The 13,845-nt window shown below is 33.7% G+C and overlaps 1 protein-coding gene across 3 annotated transcripts in view; it reads right to left on the bottom strand.

Annotated features, from left to right (window-relative positions):
* LOC140052139 (laminin subunit alpha-1-like) overlaps window positions 1–13,845 on the bottom strand; it is a 42,854-nt gene that overhangs the window by 23,478 nt on the left and 5,531 nt on the right. For all 3 annotated transcript variants that reach the window (XM_072097563.1, XM_072097564.1, XM_072097565.1), the window contains exons 4-21: window positions 13,347–13,560; window positions 12,644–12,775; window positions 10,641–10,819; window positions 10,014–10,119; window positions 9,509–9,770; window positions 8,758–8,896; window positions 7,951–8,250; window positions 7,602–7,711; window positions 6,658–6,878; window positions 6,148–6,284; window positions 5,251–5,607; window positions 4,370–4,648; window positions 3,401–3,603; window positions 2,553–2,679; window positions 2,280–2,421; window positions 1,507–1,687; window positions 909–1,102; window positions 250–537 (exon numbers count right to left, since the gene is read on the bottom strand). In XM_072097563.1, the coding sequence (XP_071953664.1) occupies window positions 250–537; window positions 909–1,102; window positions 1,507–1,687; window positions 2,280–2,421; window positions 2,553–2,679; window positions 3,401–3,603; window positions 4,370–4,648; window positions 5,251–5,607; window positions 6,148–6,284; window positions 6,658–6,878; window positions 7,602–7,711; window positions 7,951–8,250; window positions 8,758–8,896; window positions 9,509–9,770; window positions 10,014–10,119; window positions 10,641–10,819; window positions 12,644–12,775; window positions 13,347–13,560 (3,571 nt within the window). The remainder of the gene's footprint in view (window positions 1–249; window positions 538–908; window positions 1,103–1,506; window positions 1,688–2,279; window positions 2,422–2,552; window positions 2,680–3,400; window positions 3,604–4,369; window positions 4,649–5,250; window positions 5,608–6,147; window positions 6,285–6,657; window positions 6,879–7,601; window positions 7,712–7,950; window positions 8,251–8,757; window positions 8,897–9,508; window positions 9,771–10,013; window positions 10,120–10,640; window positions 10,820–12,643; window positions 12,776–13,346; window positions 13,561–13,845) is intronic.

The following is a 13,845-nucleotide window of genomic DNA, read 5'->3' as shown; positions in this document are numbered from 1 at the left end:
TGTTCGCGCACATCCAATATTTCATAGAGAAAAATTGTTATTTTTAAAAATTCAATAAAATACTACATTTGAATACACTTTACTGTTTTAATGAAATCAATGTTTATTTATACATTCATCATTATTCACATTTACTGAAAAGGAGCCAACAAATAGCTTTCGCTAATCTAAGTTTGACTCCTGTCACAAAAACAAATTGGTCAAGAATGAAGCAGAGTGAAATGAATTAACTGAAAGTAATTTACTCACATTCACATGATTGTTCCGGAAGGCCAAAATATCCCATAGAACATACATCACATTTGTCCCCAACAGCTCCACCAAAGCAAGTGCACAGCCCTTGTTCGTTACATTGCAACGAGGTCGAACCAAGTTCATGGCAATCGCAATCAATGCATCCATCAATCAAACCAAAACCGTAAAAGTTTTCTAGGCATTGAGAACAAGTGAAAGTTCCAACACCATACTTGCAAGGACACTGGCCTGAGCGATGATTGCAGATAGGGTTTAACGAGCCGAGAACATGACAGTTACAATCTAAAAAAATTACAGTTGTATATTTATACTAAAAAGTGTCCAATATACGTTTTCTAATAAGAATTGAATTTAACCCAGTTTAACTTAACCCTAAGCAGCTCCTACTATATGACGAGCACACCAGGAGACGAAAATATTATCTTTTTGACTAGTGTATAAGTTCCTTATTGCGTGCATCTGCATTTTATGTACGCATGACCAAGGTTCCATCTAAACGGAGAACAGCTTTTTGTCTATAGGATACAAGCAATGTTTGACACATTCCAGTCTCGAACCTATGCCTCTGACATACTAGTCTAAGTCCTTACCATTAAACCACTACTGTCTCAATAAATAATAGAAATTATCAACATTCATAATTATCTACTTACCATCACAATTCTGCATGCTGGAATCGCCATAGGTTGTGTTCTCACAACGCTCGCAGTTGAATCCAGTGCTTCGAAATTGACATTCTATACACTGACCCGACCTAATGTCACACTCCAATGCATTTCCACTACAATTGCATTCTTCGCAAAATCCTTCTTCTAGTTCTGGCTCTCCAAAATAGAAGAGGTCACAACTAGATAATAAAGAAAAGAAAATGGTGTAACTATTTTTATAACATCAATAACCTATTTTTAATCTGAATCCAATGATAAATATAATTATTTGTTTGGGATATTAATAAATTTCCAATTCATTGCCTGTATATGTATAGACCTTTACTAACATTATTATCTGCTTATTCCAAATTCATTGAGCATTCCCTACTTTGTAAAAGGACATGTACTGTATAAAACCAATAGATGCACTGATTATACTGTTTAAATATGTTAGTGATATGACATCATCATGTCCATTACAGTATATGGGGACTAGTTTGATAGTGTAGACCAAGCTTAACAGAAACGAAAAGATACATAGAACATCGTTTAAGCAGACAATAATGAGTTTATGTAACTTTTATTGTCTTGAATAACTTACGAATCACACAATGGTCCCACATGCCCTGGCAGACAACTCAAACATGTGACAACGCCCTCTATTTCTTCGCAGCGTGAATCAAATGCTTTTGGTTCACCGCAAGGGCAATCCATGCAGTCATCTGCAGTTCCAGCTAATGCATTACCATAAGTACCATTTGCACATATTTCACAGTTAATACCTGAAAGAAATATATAAAGTGTTTACCAAATTTTAAATTTACAAATTTTTATAAGAAACAGAACTGAGCAGTTTAACGGTTCTTCTTTATAAATAAAAGTTTATTTATAATCTTAATGTGACAAGTAAATAGTTTATCATCACATTATTAAAGATGACAAAATAATTTTTTTGTTGAATACGCCATTTTAATAATAATAATAGTTCATTCTTATATAGCACATATAAGCAAGGTCTCAATGCGCTGAACATTATTACCCCAGTCATTTTTATTTTGTCACCTAATTGTTATCCATTTCTAAAAAAAAAAAGATTTTACCTAAAAAACTGTAATTTAAAGCAAAAAATAGTCAAATTGGCTGCCAATGCCAATGGGTTTTTGGTTGAATTTAACCATTTATTTTGTCATTTTATTATATGTAAAAACATTCATTTTTTTTCCGGTTTTTTAACCAAAGTAATTAACATTATTAAAAATAATCTATTCAAAGTTTGATTTAAAAGAAATCTTTATTGTTCATCTTTAAATAAAAATATTTGTATGTGATACTGTACTTTATTTTTAAATGAATGAAATATTTACTTTTACATACCTGTAGTATTATGTTGACAATCCATACATTGTCCAGTGTTAGGATCACAAGAATCACTATGTCCATAACACGTACATGGAATACACTCTCCAAAGTATGCATGATCTGTTACATTTGTACGGTAAAATTCTGGTGCACATTCCTATAATTAAAATATGAACTATAAATCAAAGGAACTCTAATAACAAGTTTGAGGAAAATATGCGGCGCAAGTTTATGCGATGTATTACTGTAAATTACAACTTTTAATAAACAATAAAATAAGGCTTTTACCTCACATGATAGGCCAACATAGCCGGTTCCACAGTTACAATTTTCAATAGCTAGCGCAGTGGCAGCGCGTGGATCATAAAATTCAGACCCTGGAGGGGTTGCCTCTTCATAGTAAACTGCTCCAATGCTTTAATACAAAACAAATAACATATTTTTGAGTAAACAACTTTTTATCACTGATTTTAGCAAAAATTAGAGGTGGAAATATACTTGGATTGCATTCACAATGGATTTAGTTCTGAATCTGAATTCAGTCTAGGGGTTGGGCATGTGATTATACTCTATTAACAGTGTGCTGCTTCAGAAATTTGGGAGTTTCAGACGATCTATGGCACAATATACATAGGTAATCATCTGGAGCTAAAATCTACCAAAACTGTGTCGAGGAATTGAGTGATGTCCTGAATGAATTAACATAACATAACTAGGAATTAGGTCGTTACAGCAGAAAGCATCCTAAAGCTCTGTCTAAACTATTTTTATTTTACACATTTTTTATTTCATTTTTTATTTCATACTCATCCAACAGCGAGCACAAACTCGTCAATTATAGGATGAGATACACTATGCTATATAGTTTATCATCCTTATAAACTAAGTCACATTTGAGGCTTAGGGAGTAGAGTTGAAACAGTCGCGAGTTACAACCCTGGCACTAGGTCAGGATTGAACCCTGGAACTTGGGATTGGAAGGCAAGCACGTTTAACCACCAAGCTACAGCTCCAAATATGGACATGATGATGTCATATCACTACAATATTTAAGCATTATACCACATTTGGGCCATCACACTTTTTTATCAAAATAATTTAATAGTTTAGACAGAGTTTTACAAGTATTATCTCACCTGGAAATGTGTTGATCAAAGAAAAGTGTTGCTGGTATTAAGAAATAGTCTACTTTACTCAAAGTCTTAATAAACTCTTGTCTTGAGATTTCAAAATTATCAATTGCCGTTCTCCAATATGTTTCTTGCATTTGAATTGTTACAGGGGTGAATGTGGCATTCAGTACAGGATTCAATGTGTATGTATACGTGTTTGCTAAACCCTATGACAAAAAGAATAATGTATTAGTTTAAATGTCTACACTAAATGTGAGTGAGTGAGTGGCCGAGCGGTTAAGACAGTGGAACCGTAATTACGTAGCCATAACAACGGCAGGGGTTCGAGGCTCACTCACTCCATGCTTCTGGTGGTAGAACGAGTCTTCTCGGATAAGGACTATAAACCGTAGGTCCAGTGTACACATCTAGCTCGTGTGCACTTTAAAGAACCTAGTACATCTTTCGAGACGAGTAGGGGGTTACCCCGGTGTATTAGTACATCACAGCCACTGATCATAACTGGGCCCTCTGGGAGACCAGTCATTGACTGAAGAGGTTACCCAGTATAAATATATATTTCAATCAATCAATCAAATTTGCTTCTTTCATCCTTATCTTCAATCTATCTTCAAAAGTAATGCTCTGTATTCTCTTGGACTCTGTCAGTGCAGCAAAGAGGGGGCTTTGTATTTGTAACACTAATACACTATTCATAAAGTTATGTGAGTAGCCCAAGCAGTTAAGACAGTGGAAATGTAGCGGTGACACAATTGCCATAACAACAGAAAGGGTTTGCGGCACACTCGCTCCTTGGCTCTGGTGGTAAAACGAGTCTTCTCGAGTAAGGACTATAAATCATGTGCACTTTTAGGAACCTTGTACATCTTTCGAGACAAGTAAGGGGTTACCCGGTGTTCTAGTACACTTACAGCCACTGAAGAGGTCACCCACTATAAATAATAAAAATAATAATAAATTATATCATCTTACCGACAGGATCACTTTAGGTTCAGCAATAGGGCTTGCTAGACTGGATGAAGCTTCATAGTAAAGAACGAAGCGAACCTCATTTCCATACAAGTAGAGGAGGTTTTCACTCAAGGTGCCTCCAATAGGTTGCCAGTATACATCGCTCGCATCAGTTATGTCAACAGATAAGTAGTTATCACCCTTTTGTAATGTTGCTATTGGTTGTTCTCTATACAATTCCTGAGCATTGTTGCTGCTCGTCACTTGCCATAAATCAGCTTTTTCGGTTGGTATTTCAAACTATAATAACAATATTATTGTTATTATTATAAAAGATACATTTAACAAAATATAATACAAATCAACAAATTAAACAAACATGGCACACAAAGAAAATATAAAATCATAGTGACTAGCTGTCAGGAAAGCACAAAAGCAGCCTAAGCCACTGTCACCAATTAGGTGTGTACCTCCAACCAGTTACTAAGTGATACAAATAATATAAATAATATGGACATCTAAATAAATTGTTTTAAATTTACATTAAAATGTTAATAATATAATTAAGTACAAATTACTGTATAATATTTAATTCTTAATCAACGGGTAAAGTAATGTTCCCTTAGAAAGTCAAATTATATGGCATGCTTACACATGTCTATTAGTCTTTAATTATTATATACCTGTATTATTATTTTATGTTGTTTAGTTTTTCAATATTAGGTTAAAAAGCTGTCTAGAAACCTAGACATGTTTGTGTAAGGAGAGTAGAATCTGGCCTGGCCAATGGCAATCATTAAAAAAAATGAGTTTATTCTCAAACATTAATTTAAGATAAATTATAATAATGTGGGATAGACACCAATATACAATCTGTCATTTGTGGACTAGCTATAACTTACCAAAGCATTTTTCCAGAAACTGCTAGTACACTCAGAAGTGATACCCATACACACACAGTCAAGGCAACCTGTAGCATACATCTCAGCTTTATGAAATGAAGATGCAGAACATGTCTCACACAGCAGCCCTTGTGTGTTTTCCTTGCAAATACACTGTCCAGTCGTAACATTGCATGTACTATTGTAACTGCCTGCTAAATCGCATCTACAGCTTGTACACCCATCATCGCTAAGAGTATGGAATCCATCGATACATTCTGTACATTTTTCTTGGCCTATTCCAGGATGACAGAAGCAGCTACCATCAAGCGAGTTGCATTGAAGACTTACAGATCCCTCAGGATTACAGTTACACATCTGAAAATGTTTTATTAAGATCATTCTTTATATTTTTTTTTTTTTTTTTTTTTTTTTTTTTTAAAGTTGAATTGAATTGAATTTATTGTTAATACAATGTTAAGAAGAACACGTGGTATTGTTGCAATAGTTTGACAAAAACGTGTGATGTGCTCAAATATGGTAGTGATATGCTTAAATATGGTAGTGATATAACACCATCATGTCCATATATGGGCACATCACATTTTGTTGTCACATAAAGTTTGATAGACAAGGTAGTGTAGACAAGGCTTAAGAATGTCTTCTACAGCAATAATATACAATGCCATAGTGTGAACAAGCTGCAGTTGGTTAGCCAATTTACTGTTCAGTCAATAGGATTGAGGGACAACCTAGAAACATGGTAGGCCATGTCAATCAAATTATTGTCTGGACCCAGAAACCACTAAAACTGTGTTGACATATTTATACCTCCTTTAATTTAGTTTGTGTACTAGAGATACATAATTTTGTATATAAACATGAATTTTGGACCGGTCCTACTTTCACAACACATACCTTACAGCCAGTTGTACTGTTGAGGCCCCAAGCATAAGTAATACATCGATCACACTGTCGGCCTACAGTGTTAGTTGGGCATTCACACTGTCCAGTCAACGAGTCACATACTTTGTCATCACTGTAGCAAGCACATGCTGTTAGAATAAATCATAACATACATTACTCAAACGAAATATATAAAAACATATAACCAGTGATTTGCCAAATAAGTCTGGCAAGTTTAGTTTTGACAAAACCTTTATGCTGAGACAAATGAGCACCATTTTAATGGAAGATATTTCACACAAAGAGACTCTTGGCCGGGGAGATAAAGTTGTTGAATGTTGAATTTAAACCACTACACTTTGAGGCAGTGTTACTGAAAAAAATACATTATAGATATACGGATCTATATTTGATATAATATAAAACCAATTTTTAACTCAATAAAAAGCATGATAATTGATAGTAGTATAACAAATAATGTAAAATAATATTGAAGATTAGATGAATGCCGATTGTAAGTACCTTTACATCCTGTACTTCTAAAGTCGTAAAATTCAGGAAGGCATACATCGCATTGACGTCCTCCCACGCCTGGTTGACATGGGCATTGGCCTCCATACGGCTCACAGTTATTGCTTACACTCCCGGAAAGATCACAGTTACACGGAATGTTACCGCTGAGGTATGTTGATGTTATGATGAAGACAGAATCTAAACAAAATTCTTCAGTTTCAGTACCAAGTCTGAAATCAATGCATTTTAATATTAAAATACTAAAAATAAATGTTTGTAACTTATCTTATCCTGTGAATCAAACAAAATTCCCTTCAAAATACAAACTTTATGTTAAGAATGGAAAGTATTTTATCTTTCTTGCGACTGCTGCTGGGCTGCATTTTCAGTAATGTAGAACTGTCTTTAAAAATGTTCCAGTTACTATGTTCTTGTTCTTACACTATCAAAATTCACAAAAAAAGTGCCCATATATGGACATGATGATGTCATATCACTGCCATATTTGGACATATCACTACCATTACTAGTTTGATAGTGTAGACAGAGCTTCAAAGTTTCATTGCAACACAGCAATAATTAAGGAATCTACTGCAGTTACATTTTTTAATTTGTTAATAAAAATGTCAAAGTCATCTTTATTCATCTATTAAAAAATCACATTGAGCTCATGTAGTTTGAAATACAAAAATACAAATGATGCTAGTTTTTTCATTGTAGAAGTTTATGAGGCAGTCATTGTAATAAACTTTCTATATGACTACTCAGAAAGGGTTTGGTAAATAATTGCATAAACAGGTTAAAAAGTAGTTTTGATATAAAAAGTCGAATATTTTTCTGGATAACATGCTAGAAAACAAGTTGATAAGGCCTACTTTAAATCATAAGCCTGTAACATGTTTAGTTCCATTCATTTTATTTGATAACAGTATCAAAATCTAGAAATAACTTACCTCATATCATTAGTTTGCACATCACATGTTGTGGTAAACTGTGAGGCAGTGACTGCATCCAGAACACCAACAGGATTAAGAAACTCTTCTGGTATGAATACAACTTGATCCTAAAATAAAATCAATTTAAATACATTGTCAATTTCAGGATATTTAAGTATTTATCTGCAGTATTGCAGTGTTAGGGGTTATCAATATTTATCCTGGTGGAATAAGCATTTACAGTTACTTTTCAATTAATGTTTAAGGCATGTTTGGCCTATCATACTAGTAAGTCCTATTTCTTGATTATTTAAAAATGTAAAACTTGATAGCAAAGAGTTTGTTAGGTCTTATTATGATGACTTACCAAATACAATACTGCTTCCACTTGTATGTTCACAAAGACAGACACTGTCCAACCACCAGGTTGAACTTCAAAGTATGAGCCTCTGGATGTGTCCAAGTTAAAGACTCTAGCATAGCACCACTGCCCCAAGCAGGTGGCCATGGAAGCCTGGCCCATCTGAACAGCACCGGATGTCAGCTCATCTGGGGCGATGGAGACACCCACAGAAGTGAAAGTTTGACTAGCGTAACGCAAGACAATCTCAATTAGTGTACCACTTGAAGCCCTTGCAGGTATAGTAATTGTTGTTGAAACAGTAAGCTAATACAAAAGAGACAAAAACATGTACTGCATTAAAATATTCTGTATGGGTTGAACAAAAATGAATTTTATATTGAAAGATGCAAAATAATGTACATTAAAAATATATTTCTCTTTAAAAAAAATATAAAGTTAAAAATATCAACCATTGCCCTATTTGTAGGGCAGTATATCAATCTAAGGTGGTTAAATCTTTCTTTATTGTAAATCGAAAGAACTGAATATGCTAAAATGATGAGAATACAGTTTTTGTATTTGCAGGTTATTGAAATAAAAACTTTCAATATTATTTTTAGACCTTTTTTACTATTGATCGATTACATTACATTTGTTTTATAAACGTTAGTTGGCCTAGAGGAAAGTTTATTTATGCCTATACCTTGTTATCCAAGTAGGTGATGTGAACATTGTAGTTGAACCATTCTGTGTGCTAAATCAACTGAGTTGATCATTTAGTTACAGAGGACACATGGATTACGAAATGCGATTATTTTTGTTGATACTTACAGCCCCTGTAATTGCTATGTAACCAAAATAGCTAAATCCTGGTAGACTGACTTCATCTCGTTCCCAATAAGGACTTGTAACCGTCTCAAACTCAGCATTTATAAAATGAACTGTCGGATAGTAGGACATCAGTAATGGTCTATGGTAGATACAAAACAGAAAAAAATTGGCTTACAGATGCAATTTCATAAATCTATAAAGCTGCATTCACACCTGTGAATGGAATATATGCATCATTCTATTTTGTATATAATTTTCTATTTTCTATAAAAAAAACAGCACTGTCTTTAATGTGAATGTAACTTAAGAGAGAAAAACTAAATTGAAAGCACTCAGAAACTGAGTGAAGTACTTGGCAAAATATATCAGAGAAAACTATATTTGGAGAGAGAGGGCTCACAAATTGATAGTTCAGCCCATGTTAAAAGAATGCAGAGGGCGTGCTATTTAATAATGTATCTCATATAGAAGAAACATGCAAGTAGTCAGATTTTAAAATAATTTTTGTGACATAACCAATATAGCAATTTTTCTGAAAATCAATAGACATTTTCTGTAAGTATATATCTATTAACACGCAAACATTCAGGACGATAATTTAAAAATTGTGCAAACCAACCAAGCAAGTACTATACTTATCAAAATTCTGTTTTGCCAAGTAATAAAGAATGATGGAAGAGCACCTTTCATACACCATCTTGATTAAGATGATTAGATAGAGTAATTGTTATAAACAGTAATGTATACATACCTATCACATTGTCTGCCAGACACATAGTTCTTACAGATACACTGACCACTTCCTTTGTCACAGAGGTTACTGACACTGCCGCCACTGTTGCACTCGCATGGTAAACATCCATCAAGCTCTCCAGCTGACAGGCCGTAGAATTCATCCTGGCATGTTTCGCAACGTCGTCCAGTAACGAACGTCTTGCACGGGCACTGACCACTTGCGTCTTTTTCGCAGACAGTCGTACTGTTGAAAGTCCCAGCGGTAAAACAATTACAGCCTAAAAAAGTAAGATAAGGATTAAAGATGAAATAATTAAATTGTTTTTCTTTATCAGGTTGTTAATTCTGATATTTTGATAAACAAAACGGCTGGCTGAATGGTCTATATACAGATTAGTTTCAATAAATAGGTTTAGTATTATAAGTATGGATAACAAGACACTTTTGAAATGAAGATTGTGATACCCATTTGGTTTGATCAATTTTGCATTACACATTTAACATGCAGATAAGACACTTACTCTGGCAGCCTTCGGGATTATTGTCAGTGAGGTGAAAATAGCTATCTTGACACTCATCACACTTGGAGCCGATTACGTTTTCCTTACAATAACAATCTCCTGGAAGCTAAAAACAGAAATAAAACTAAATTACTAGTAGCACCTTACAATCAAAATAATCATAAAAAGACTCTTTTAAAATTTAAAATTCCCAGAAAGTTTCAAAGGTTAAATAAGCGTGGTTCCCACAATTATTATTATTATACAAGTAATTTTAACAATGAAAAGCAAAAGTTTGAATAATCCATTGCTTGTGATTGGTCAAAATACTTGCACTACGTCCTAGTGGGAACCAAGCTTTAATGAAATGCATTCTAAAAAAAAAAAAACAGTCCCGAAAAGCAGACATCTGGCTTAAGTGTTATAGGAGTTTATTGCATAACGGAGTGTTGGAATTAACTATAGCCTACCATGGACTATTGCATGGACTTACTGGCGCGATCCATCACTGTAGCCTACAATGGAATATTGCATGGACTTAATGGCGCGAAATCACTGTAGCCTACCATGGACTATTGCATGGACTTAGTGGTGCAATATCAACAAATAATTAAAAACCAATTCCTGATTTAGTATAAGATTCCTTACCAGTCCAATTGGAAGCAATGTATCATTGTTTGTGACACAATGACCTTTGATTAGTCCTACGCCTGGATCTTCTCTTGTTCCGTCAAGAAAACAATCACATGGCTGGCAGGCATCCTCCTGAATTTGAAGACTTGTGATTGGACGGTAATAAAACTCTGTGCAACTCTGACAATTAATTCCTGAAATAAAAGGAAGGTGTGATTACTTGGAAGGCCATGAAAGAAAGGTTTAATAGTAGTTTTTAATAGATCATCAGAATTTTAAAAGGAAAACCGACTATAATAGCTGCCCGCAATTCCACTATGCTGAAGATTAGACAGCAAATTTGTAGAGAATTTGTCACACTAGTCAGAGAGGAAGACAAGTATTCAATAGTGTTTCATTGCGATGGCGATGTATACTGCTGTATCATAATACTTGAATATTTTAACTGTATGCGAATTAACATTTTTTGTAAACAATTTTTAGTAGCCCAACTACTACCATAGAGATATTATAGTTCTTGTTTTTATATTTAGCCATTCTCGATTGAGAACATCAGGCCGTCATTGACTGAAGTTGACATATGCATTGCCTTTGCGTGAGAGACCGGCAACTTAAGCCATTATAATTTATATATGTTAAAAACTATTTATTATTTTAAAAATGTTATTTATTTATAATTAATTAATGAATTAATATTAAACTAGAGGGTACTCTGAGAGTACAAACCTCCGCCTACTGTAAAATTCCCTTACATTAAATGTCCCCGGAAAATATATATATTTTTTTAAATTTTTTTTATTAGTTCTAAGTGTAAATAGGCTAACTGCACACTACAAAGTTGTGGATGAGAGTTTGGTGTAATGGTTATGTATCCAGCCTCTCACAGTTGAGATCGCTGGTTCAAATCCCGCTGAGGTTTTTTTTTTTATTATTATTTTTTTATTTCTTTTTTTTTTTTAAATGTTATTTATTTATAATTAATTAATGAATTAATATTAAACTAGAGGGTACTCCGAGAGTACAAACCTCCGCCTACTGTAAAATTCCCTTACATTAAATGTCCCCGGAAAATATATATATTTTTTTAAATTTTTTTTTATTAGTTCTAAGTGTAAATAGGCTAACTGCACACTACAAAGTTGTGGATGAGAGTTTGGTGTAATGGTTATGTATCCAGCCTCTCACAGTTGAGATCGCTGGTTCAAATCCCGCTGAGATTTTTTTTTTTATTATTATTTTTTTATTTCTTTTTTTTTTTTAAATGTTATTTATTTATAATTAATTAATGAATTAATATTAAACTAGAGGGTACTCCGAGAGTACAAACCTCCGCCTACTGTAAAATTCCCTTACATTAAATGTCCCCGGAAAATATATATATTTTTTTAAATTTTTTTTTATTAGTTCTAAGTGTAAATAGGCTAACTGCACACTACAAAGTTGTGGATGAGTGTTTGGTGTAATGGTTATGTATCCAGCCTCTCACAGTTGAGATCGCTGGTTCAAATCCCGCTGAGGTTTTTTTTTTTATTATTATTTTTTTATTTCTTTTTTTTGTGGACCTTGATCTTCGACTCTGACCCTTCAAAATTTAACCACAATTATATGATGAGTCATGGCTAAGTTTGGTGAGAATCCGATAAAAAGTAGGCAGTAAAATAGTTTTTTGTTAGTTGTGACCTTGACCTTTTCCCCTCAAATTCGAACTCGTCCGAGCTTTTGGGGTACAGATCATTGTGGCCAAATTTGGTGAGAATCGGATGAAAACTGTGGCCTTCAGGCTGTTCACAGACACACACACAAACACACACACAAACATACAGGGGTGAAAATATAACCTCCTTGGCGGAGGTAATAATAGGCAGTCCTGTAACCCAAGCTGGGTCATTGGTAGGGGTATTCATTGGTAGTACTAATCAGAATCTGAGCCTCATATATACACCAGAGAAAGACAGACCAGAGAGTTGTTACTCCCTGGACAGACTTAAAGACAATCTATGATTGGTAGGCCTACTAACCAGCTGTGTTATTCCTGCAATCCAGACACACACCGCCACCATGGTAAATTCCTTCTCCACTTAGACTCCCATTTACAGCTCCTACTACTGGATCATAGTAACACTCTTCACTATGCCAAAAACAGTTACACTCTGTGAAAAAAGTTCAACATTCATAAATAATAAAGTGCAAGAGAGTTTTTATTAATAAAAGAAAAGGATAACAATGTGTGAGAGAGATCAAAATAAGTAAAAATTACTGTAAGCATTGACCACCTAAACAGATATGACAAATGAAAAAAAAATGATTTTATGATGCTTCATTCATTAAAATAAACCAAAAACAACAGCATACAGTACACTAAACAAAAATTGTAAGAGCCATATTATATTTAATATTCAAACTAAATATCAATAATTAAACCATTAAAAATGTATTGTCCCAGAAAAAACATGAAAAATGAAGATGAATTAAATCAGACTTTGTAGTTTTAATAAAGTCAATCACTTTCATAGAAAAAAAAACGAAAACAAATTTTCACTGATAAAATGACAAAATAAATGGTTAAATTCAATCAAAAGCCCATTGGCTGGCAGCCAATTTGACAATTTTTTTAAAAATTACATTTGTTTCAGAACTATTATGTGACAAAATGGCATATTCAACAAACAAATTTGAAGAATTATTTTTTCAGGTGGACAATACATCTTTTAAAAAAGTTACCTAAACAAGCAAAATTAGTAAATCCTTGTTGGTAAGGTAACTGGTTAAAGAAAGGTAAGCACTGGTCGCAGCTGAATCCGCCCGTGTTACCCCCACACACGCACTGATACCTATCGTTTTCAGATTCTTCGTCAAATTGTAGTGCGCAGTCGTTGGCGTGACCATTACACTCGCATTGAGCCTCTACTACAATGTTTCGTACAGTATAATGGTGCTGTAATTAGAGAAATAGATAAGTTGTTCATTTTTTTTACATTTTCAATACAAAGAAAGTCTTAAAATTACAAACAAGTGTAAATTAATGGACATTATATTAAGCACTGCTATCTGTAGAGTCTTCTATCATATACTATAACTGTAATACAGTATGTGGTTATCTTTAAAGAGGTCTATGCTATACTTATGGTCTGTGTAATCATTAGATTAAACTAATTTTCAAATATCGATTTACAGGCAGTCCACCATTCTTAGAAAACCTGATGTCTAAAATCAATACAGA

This window comes from Antedon mediterranea, chromosome 6 (genome assembly GCF_964355755.1).
Source record: "Antedon mediterranea chromosome 6, ecAntMedi1.1, whole genome shotgun sequence".
Taxonomy (NCBI): domain Eukaryota; kingdom Metazoa; phylum Echinodermata; class Crinoidea; order Comatulida; family Antedonidae; genus Antedon; species Antedon mediterranea.
Note: the sequence above shows the minus strand (reverse complement) of the source record. Positions and strands in the feature narration are given on the sequence as shown.